The 9,299-nt window shown below is 38.6% G+C and overlaps 1 protein-coding gene across 1 annotated transcript; it reads right to left on the bottom strand.

The window, feature by feature from the left end:
• Positions 1–2,540: 2,540 nt before the first annotated feature.
• atpv0e2 (ATPase H+ transporting V0 subunit e2) lies at positions 2,541–6,590 on the bottom strand. Its single transcript, XM_070923862.1, has 3 exons — positions 6,487–6,590; positions 5,295–5,342; positions 2,541–2,634 (listed from the first exon to the last, which is right to left on the bottom strand). Exons 1-3 carry the CDS (start codon positions 6,588–6,590, stop codon positions 2,541–2,543), a joined length of 246 nt encoding a protein of 81 aa, XP_070779963.1.
• Between the last annotated feature and the right edge of the window lie 2,709 nt (positions 6,591–9,299).

Below are 9,299 nucleotides of genomic sequence, written 5' to 3'. Positions count from 1 at the left end.
AAGAGAGTGGATTTTATCACCAAAATCTATCAGCAGCTACCAGCAGCTTCAATCCAAAAACACGTCCCTACAGTAACACCTACAGTACATCTGTACACAAGCAGGCGAGAACGGGCAGGATTTCATCAAAAGGGGTCGAGTGGAGAGGGACTGAATTGGGCGATGAGATCACCATGGCAACGAGGACCTCCGCGGTGTAGAGCATGAGGGGAATGTGGGAGGGAGTTTCATGCTGAAGTGGTCTAAAGTGGAGGGAATCGCTCTTCACTTTTATGGTTTTGGGAGATTCTCATGGCCGCGGTCCAAACACTCACAGTAATGAACTCTTCACACACACTCTCTCACACACACACACACCATTACATCACAGATAATAACAGTTATATAACAAGACCGCGTGGACACTGAGGTAATTACAATGCGCTTACATCAGTGCCCGCAGGCCAAATAAATACAAACACTTAGAAGTTCATGTTCCCTGATGGCAGCATCACAAAACCAAAAAATGTAAACAAACACAAAACAAACTAAAGTGTCTGAGGATTGCACATTTCAGAGATGGAAGATTAATATCTAATCCTAACAGAGGATGTTACGCTTTCACTGGAAATCCTTCTTATCAGTAACAGACAAAAAAAAAAAAAAAAACACTCAGCGCTTTCCTTACTTTTGTTCACGAATCATTAACTAAGTCACAACTTGCATTGTTTCGGGGTCACAAGACGAATTTAAGTTTATCCTCCTTGTTTTAAAAACCCACAACGTAGGTCTTCATAAACTCTACATCCTAAATCCCAGGTACTGTACATAAATGTAAATATTTCCAAAGATTGCAAAGAAAACTGACGATGACTTTTCAGTTGTCGTCTCATCAATTCTGCAGATCCGGGGAATGTTTAATGGTGAGGAAATAAGTTGAATGGTTAAGTTGAAATAAAAAGTCCAGCCGACCGCGGCGGGAGGAATGATGGGAGGCATCCCGTCACACCGCCCTGAAGCAGAAAGAAAAAGTAGGATTATCTTAAATGTCCTCAATGAGCATTGACTGTGACGGTCAAAGTAAGATGCGAGACAGCTCAGTAATCTAAAGTACTGCGTGGTCCAAAAGCACGAGTGGCTCAGAGCAAACATGCCTTTAAAAAAAGTGCATTTCAAGCAGCTCATTTTTTTCATGGAGTTAAAAAGATAAATATACACGGCTGAATGCTACTTCTGTCACTGTAGGCAGTTTAGAGGCAGAGATTTTTTTCCCCACAGAAAACTGGAGTGGTTTCAGATTTGCAAACATGCAAGTACAGTACGCAGCCCGAAGGATCAGATACTGTTGGTGCAAAGAAGCCAGCAGCCAGCAGAAAAGAAGATATACAAATGTATAATGGCTCTCATTTTCTTTCAAATCTCTGTATTTCTTCTTATAGTGTAGTCTCCTTTTAGTAATTCTTACGGATTCTCAGGACATCACATACATTTATCCATAAACATGGTACGAATACGCACCGATATGTTTGCATAAATTGGCACATAGCAAAGGTTTCTGAGATTTTATAATTTATAAAGATATCAGAATGAGAATCAGAAATACTTTATTGATGCCCGGGGGGGGACTTATACAGTACCGGTGCTCCCATTCGAGAGTAGAAAGTAGCATAAATTTAGAAGTAAGAGTATATACAAAAATAAGATATAAAAAATAAGAAATAGAAAATAAAAAATATACACATTTACAATATTTAAGTGAAAAATAAATGGTAAAATATATACATTGTATATGTATGTATGTATATATATATATATATATATATATATATATATATATATATGTACTGCACTTGTGACACTAAAAATAAATAATGAGGTAGTAGTTGCTGACAGAGGTGAATCAGATATATATTGTGATATAGCACAATATTCTATTATATATATATATATATATTATTTCTTTACTATTAGGTGAAATTATTTCGTGTTTGGGAAAATTAAGTATTGAATAATTGTTGCTAATAGTTTCAGCTTTACTCCTTCACTATTATTGATGACATCATGGTCAGTAGCTCTAAGCTGGAGCTGATTAGTCTGTGGAGCAAGAAAGAGACAATGACTGGATCAATACACTTTGGGAATGGAGTTACTGGCTTCAGGAGGTTCATTTTGAGACGTTGCTTTTACACAGACTTAAACTCAGTCATGGTGATTAAAAAAAATAAAAAAGGGGGGGGTTGTTGGCTTTTGTTTTGAAGGGGCCGTGTTCAATGTGTGGGTGCAGGCTAAGATCTAAATCTAAATCTGCAGCTTTTAATGTATTTTAGGGACATAATTCTACTCACAGTACTATATTCAATCTTTACATGTTTGAAAAGTTCACCAGATTGTTTTGTTTTTTAGTTTTTAGCTATCTGTTGTAGTTTACAGTGGATCTAGATGAACAGTGAGAACGGCTGGATGCGTCTTTCAGGTTAAACAACGAGTCATGCCAGGGAGCCAGTGATCCTTATGTTTAGATCGTGATCACAGGTTGCGTTCTTCTTCCAAACTCACCTTGTTTACTCCCAGAAGTAGCGCAGATACCATATAGTCTCATTCTTCAGCTGTGGGCCGAACAGAGGGTTGGTTTGGGCCAGAATGGCTATCAACCAACTGAGTAAAGACAGAAAGAGAGAAATGATGATTTTAAAGGCTTGTTGCTGTACTTTTTGGCAATACACCAACAGATCATATAACCATCACCACCATTACACATTACACACAGCACAGGAAACAGCTCAGCAACAAGTCCAAAGAGGACACATTATTTTATCAACCTGTTAATCCCACATGATTGTCTATTGCCTTGCAAAGCTGCTAATCAGTTCAACCTGCAGGCTGACCTGGATGCAGCTGTGTTTCCTTAACGACGTGGCAATCACCACTGTGAATTCACACACAATGAGACGCCGTGCAGATGGTTCAGAAGGTGTTCCCCGCTGGACTCGGCAGCTTCTCGTGCTCATGTTCAAAGTCTCTACAATGATGGTGGTGACACAGTGCTACTGTAACGTTTAGGTATTTCAATAGGCAGAAAGGAAAAGATGACCGTAAGCTTCTTCACTATTTACCGGACTTTAAGTCAGGCAGATTGTGGGCCACCTGTAACAAGGCTCAGCTTGGGTGAATCTACAAAAGGACCCTCAGATCACCTGTGTCATGTGCTTTTCAGGCAAAGTTTAGTCCTGTTGAGTCCTTCTGATGATAAACGCTATCCTGTGTAGCTTTGTTTGTGCTGCAAACTGTAAGCGCCTTCACCTGTTTCTCTTTCTGATTTTAGTAGTTTGATTCAAGCTAGTAGACGGTAGCAACTGTCACGCTAGCTTCATGTGATTATACCACTTGTTATTTAAAATGCTGTAACAGATTTATGGGTTGTTTGTCAATGGATGTAAATCTGATGGTAAGGTGTTCTGTGCTTATTTTTGCAAGCTAACAGGCTAAATGCTAATGCTACAAACGAAGGGAAGATGGCTACACTGGGTTTGACCCAACTGATTTAAGCACTGTTTTTTTTATCATTTTATTATTATTATTTCATCTTCATGCCAAATAAATAAATAAATATATAAATATATATATATATATATATATGTATTTTTGTGAATGTTTGTATTTCATTTGTAGAATCACAAACGGACAAGAACAGCAGGATTTCTGGAATTAATCTAAATTGAGAGGCGCATGTAAAGATTACAAGAAGTCTGCAATAAATGTCACATTTTCTAATTTTTCTTAACAGATAATCTGAATAGTTGTCAGTAACTGGCTTAAGGTCACGGTTGAATACAGTATAGATGCAGGACTTTTTCATTTCTTTAAAGTACAACACATAATAATAATCTATATATAATGTTAACAGCTTGTTCTAAGCCTTTTTTTACTATATTTTATGAGTTTTTTTAAATAGTTCCAACGTATAAAAGTGACAAAGCAAGAACAACAAGAGCTGATGCACACAACTTTAACAATACAGAGCTCAGAAGTAACAAATGATACCTTCATTTGTTGATAAGGCATGCTGTATGCTACATAAAAACATGGTCTTTAAGATATAACGTAAGTGATCCATATTATCCTTTACTCAGTGGTAAGTAATCCTAAAATTGCATATATTCTGCACCATAAATCAATCCGTATTTCATCATTATCCCTCTGCTTCTATTCAAGCTCCTCCTAAAGTTTAGAATCTACTATCGTCTGTGGTTTCTGTTAGTTAGTGAGGAGACAGTCACCCCCCCGAAGGAGCTGCGGCTCCCTCTAGTGGTGGGATGATAATCTCGTGTGCACATCCTACTTCTCCTGGCTCTCTGTTTCTTCATCACCTCATCTGCATAGTCATGGTTGCAACAAACATCCCTAACGTAGATCTTTTTCCAGGCTCTTTTGGGATCATTTTATTTCCCATTTCAAACTGCAGAATATTCCTGGCGATGGACCTCAGCTTTTTGTGTTCTTTGAGCCTGTTTTGGAGGTAAACTTCATCAGAAAGAAAAAGCTCAGTGTTTAGTAGTTTTTTTCAACACACAATCATCAAAATGCCTCCTCTGGCGCACCTTAAATCTATTATCTATCTTGTATCTACTGTCCAGATCCGTCACTTTCTCCTGCAGCTTGTTATTGTACAGAAGGAGCAGCAGAGCTGCTGATACTCCTCTCTTTGACTTGGCTAATAGCCTAGCCTTGAGCTTGTAAGGCTGCTGCGGTCTCAGTAAGCCTCTGAATAATATCGCGTTTCAGTGTATTTAGATTCATGTCTATTCATGTCTCTTGTAAGATCCACTTGGCAGTTGGCAGGAGCCTCATGCATGTCGTGTTTGAATTCTTGCAGATCCTTTGCGATTGATGTTAAATACTGGAGTGACTCGTCTCTTCCTCCCCTCCCAGCGGCCTATTCTCTTGCTAGAAACCCATTACAGTCATTTTTGGAGGTCTCCTTTTCATGTTGCTTGTTAAATGCTAATTTCCCTGCTTTTTTAAAGCCTTGAGACTTGTTATTGTTCTCCCCTTCTCATCATGCACAGTTACAGTCAATCGTCAATCTTCAAGTGAGAGACAATCGACTGAAACACAGTTTGTAACTTCTGTACGCTTACCGTAACATACAGCCTCACCAGACGCCATTTTATATTTCAAATACTGGAAAAGCCCAACTGTTTTTAAAGAAAGGCTACACTCACTGGTCGCTCATAAAGCTTTGGGAAAACATGCTGGAAAACAAGCAAAATGACAGCAGCTTCACTCTGAGGAAGAGGAGGAGAGTTTGTACTTACAATAAGTAACAGCAGACCGCCGTGAGGATGAGACTGGTGACAATCACACTGTCAAAGAAAACAGAGACGGAGTTACGTTCATGCATCTCTGTCCACACTCTGTAGTACTTCATTTACGTCTGTGGGATGCACAGGGTTACTTTTACCTTTTGATTTAGAATACTTTAATAAATAGCGCATTGATAATTCCTGCGGTATTAGTTAAGTCTACATGTCCCACTCCTAATTTAAAGTAGCAACGCACCAAACTGCATAGCCGTATAATAGGGCTGGGCGATGTGATGGTTTAAATATGTCAGCTGGCAGGGATTTTGCCAGAAAGTTTATACTGAGGTAGTTATTTCTGTAATCAGGGTCAGTGAGCAGGACTATGTTATGGAGATATTGCATTTAGAAAATTGTAGTACCTTGATTTCTCAGGTATTCTCTTTGCAGGATTATCCCAATACTGATATTTCTGTGTGCTTATTTGATCTATAACCAGTTTCTTGAATTACCACGTCCTTTACTATATCACAATACCTAATTATCAATAGCACAACATACAATCGCACATACTGTGAAAGACTTTTATCCATATCACCCACTCCCATCTTACAGTCTGTTTTTTAAATAAAATAAATAATGCAACAGTCATCCAGATAAATGCAGTGGAATATATCACGTGGACTAAGTGTCATGCAAAACAGAAACACATACAGGCTAACTGAAGAATTCCTGATAAAATAATGAACTAAATTCACTTATTTGGTAACTTGGCTGCACAGCCTGTGGACCACTGTGATGGCTTCAGCATCGCTGTTATTCCCATGAAGCCCACAAGACTCACCATTCAAAACCGAACATTAACAAAACTGTCTTCACATTATTCACCCAAATGATCTTTTCATGTTTATCTGTTACTGAATTGACCCTTTAACCTTACTGCCGTGTTGGGATGGATGGAGGGAGGGAGGGATGGATGGATGGATGGATGGACGCAAGATGACGCGCAGGGCCTCCATCACATCAGCAGGAGCACGCTCGTTGTATTTGTGAATATACTATGCAGCTGAATACAGAGCAAACACCGACTTTTAATGATTAAAAAAAAAGCCTAATATCTGGACTGTAATGTTAGTGTATACAATGAAAGGAAACGCCAAATAATCGCCGTAAATTGTAGCCAATTAACGGCAGCTAGATCACCTACCCTCGGTTGGGTCCTTTGGGCACTAAAAATGGAGCCACGACCCCCACCAGCGCCCATAACGTGGTGAAGCAGATCATCGGCAGGGCGAGAGAGTGAGAAACCATGGCTTCAGTCCTCAGAAAACCGCAGATATGGAAGAATTAATCTGTTCGTCCTCTTGGAAATAAAGCGCATCAATGGCTGCTGAGCCAGCCCGTCGCTTCCGCAATGTCCTCGCCCAATTAAGCGAATGCGACATATGATTGGTCCAGACCCAGGAGACGGCGGTTTCTGATTGGTGTAGCCGACTGTCTATCAGTATTACAGGGAGAGGGATTGGACGGATGTTTGTGCCAGCAGATTGCATTTTTTTTTTCATCTTCATTCCATCTGTGATTTTATTCCCTGAACAGGAAAAATCAAAACAATTAAACTATTTTACAGTCTTCAGCAGTTTTTCATTAAATTCAAATATTTAATGATTTATTCTTTTCTTTCATTTTCAGCAGTAAATACATGCCCGTGTTCTAAAATAATTGTTTAAAAAAAGAAACAAGCACAGTTCACATAGACGTACACATATGAGACTGCAGAGTTACATGCTGATCTTACAAATATGAACTCGTAATATCAGTCTCTTTCTCATTTCTTCGTTCTTAAACATATGAAGATATTTATTTCTCCCATGTTTATAGCCTGTTTATATGTTTATATAGTATTGTATAGTAAGTACAATAAGTCTCAAGCCTTTTTTGGACCTTAATCTGCATTTCTGTATCACGCAGCACACAATGCCACAACCACGACTTCCCTTGTAGCATTTAGTGTTAAGTTAATAATGCGATTTCTGCCAGTTTTTCATAAAAATGCTATTGGTGGTCCGACACTATAGTGCTGCTTACCAGTTTCTGTCTTGATAAAAAATACTTTTTGCATTCTGATGAGTTTTCAAATCTATGATGCACCTGATTGAGCAGTAATTTTATTCTCCGTGGCCCTTAACTTCCACTTTATTTTCTACTGCACCATGTTTTATTTAGTTTTACAACACAACGGTGAACTGACTAAGTTTTCACCCATCAACAGTATCAGCTTTGTCATGTAGTTACATATAGTGCTTTGTAAATTTAGATTTTATGGACTCTTTGCGGTGTAATCAGTGGCTTCATGTGGCTTTAAAATGGTCTCAATTGTGACAATATTACGTCTTAAGAAGTATTGAATTTGAAATAGCTGATATCTGCTTTAACTTTAACTTTAACACAGATGTGTTCAACACATAGCACACTAAATTATGCTATTAAAGAACAAGATGTGCAGGTACCGGGTTTGTAGAAATACACACATTGCATACTCCATCATACCCCCATCCATACACAACACCGTCTGATATCACCTGGGTGAAATGATGTGAAAGTATATAGATTTATTTGGAGTTCTGTGTCCTCTGGGTTGTTACATATCTATGGGGGAAAAAAGAAATGGGGTCACCCAAAACAACACTTCGTCATCACAATATAATGCAGAACAAACTGTTGATACCTAATGTTGATACCTTCAACACCACATGCAAAGGTGGCCTCTTTGTTGAACCTCCTCACTATACTGTGACAGTGCAGTATTACCACCCAGTGGACAAAAGTGCGGTCTACATTCCTTGTGCAGTTTCGTGCAATTCATGCCGGTCTTATCTATACCCACAAATATCCATTCCATCCAGACCAGAGACCACTGCTCTCCAGTTTTAAGTAGGTCAACTTGCCAGGAAATACCAGATGGCTTACAGTCTGTTGTTCCCAGGATATTTCTCATTACTTGGCTAGACTGGTTGATTTGTCCCTTATGGGAAAAAAAGAGACAAAGTTCTGAAGCAGTTGTGTTGAGTTTATGAGCTTTTTGGATTTAATAATTAATTATTGGAAAGTTTTCATATTTGATGAATTGTATGCTAACATCTTTGCATGTGGCGTACCTGCCTCTGCACTGAGTAATTAATTCCAGAGTGTGTACCATCTCCCTTTTCCCTATGATATATACTAATTTATACCAAATTACGGAGTTTTAACCAGAATCATCCAAAGAATTTTCAGATACAAATCAGTTCCTTTCTAGGAAATTACAGCAAACTGTGGGATCCATAAAAGTGTTACCAAAGATAAAATACATAAAAATAGAATAAAATGAAATGGAATACAAGGAGACAAAAAGACTAAACTATAGTTTCAGTGCAGCGATTCAGTTCAGTAATAAGTTGTGAAGAAAATAAAACTATAGTAGAGAAATGAATCAATGAAAGGCACAGCAGAACAGGAGCACTTTTAATTTAGAAAAGGACAGATTTAATTAGAAATTGCATTTACTGTCTAAATCCTAAATCATTTGATATTAAACTGTGGTTAATTTCTTCTTAATTCCCAGAGGTAGGCGATGATCCAATGATGGAAGGAAACTCCGCTGATACTGACTTTTCACATAATATAGTTTATTTGCATCAAAGATCAGGATCAACAGGCATGCGCATCTAGACCTGTGCAGCACCTGTAGCCGAATCAGTACTGCTGCCTCGAACACTGTTCAAACTCGTCTTTTATACCTTTAGGCATACATGGGGTCCTACAATAACACATGAGTCTGTAAACCTCTGTTTCCAATCTAGGGGTCAGGAAAAGAGGCCTCTCAGAATGACCTTTCCCCTACCCTGACCTCTATCGCATAAACTCCCACATAGCGAGGGAGACCACATCCAAACAGTAATAAATCTTATCAGTATGGGGCCCCAACATCTGCTAGTTGTTTACCTGGAACATTGCATACGTGGCAACTTTGTACTGCAT

This window comes from Enoplosus armatus, chromosome 2 (assembly GCF_043641665.1).
Source record: "Enoplosus armatus isolate fEnoArm2 chromosome 2, fEnoArm2.hap1, whole genome shotgun sequence".
NCBI classification, from domain to species: Eukaryota; Metazoa; Chordata; class Actinopteri; order Centrarchiformes; family Enoplosidae; genus Enoplosus; species Enoplosus armatus.
Note: the sequence above shows the minus strand (reverse complement) of the source record. Positions and strands in the feature narration are given on the sequence as shown.

Excerpts from the sequence above, each read along its gene's own strand:
- atpv0e2 (XM_070923862.1), bottom strand. The coding sequence starts at position 6,590 with ATGGTTTCTCACTCTCTCGCCCTGCCGATGATCTGCTTCACCACGTTA. Across the intron at positions 5,343-6,486 it reads CCCAAAGGACCCAACCGAGG|TGTGATTGTCACCAGTCTCA; the intron begins GTAGGTGATCTA and ends TTTCTTTGACAG. Across the intron at positions 2,635-5,294 it reads GCGGTCTGCTGTTACTTATT|TTGGTTGATAGCCATTCTGG; the intron begins GTAAGTACAAAC and ends GTCTTTACTCAG.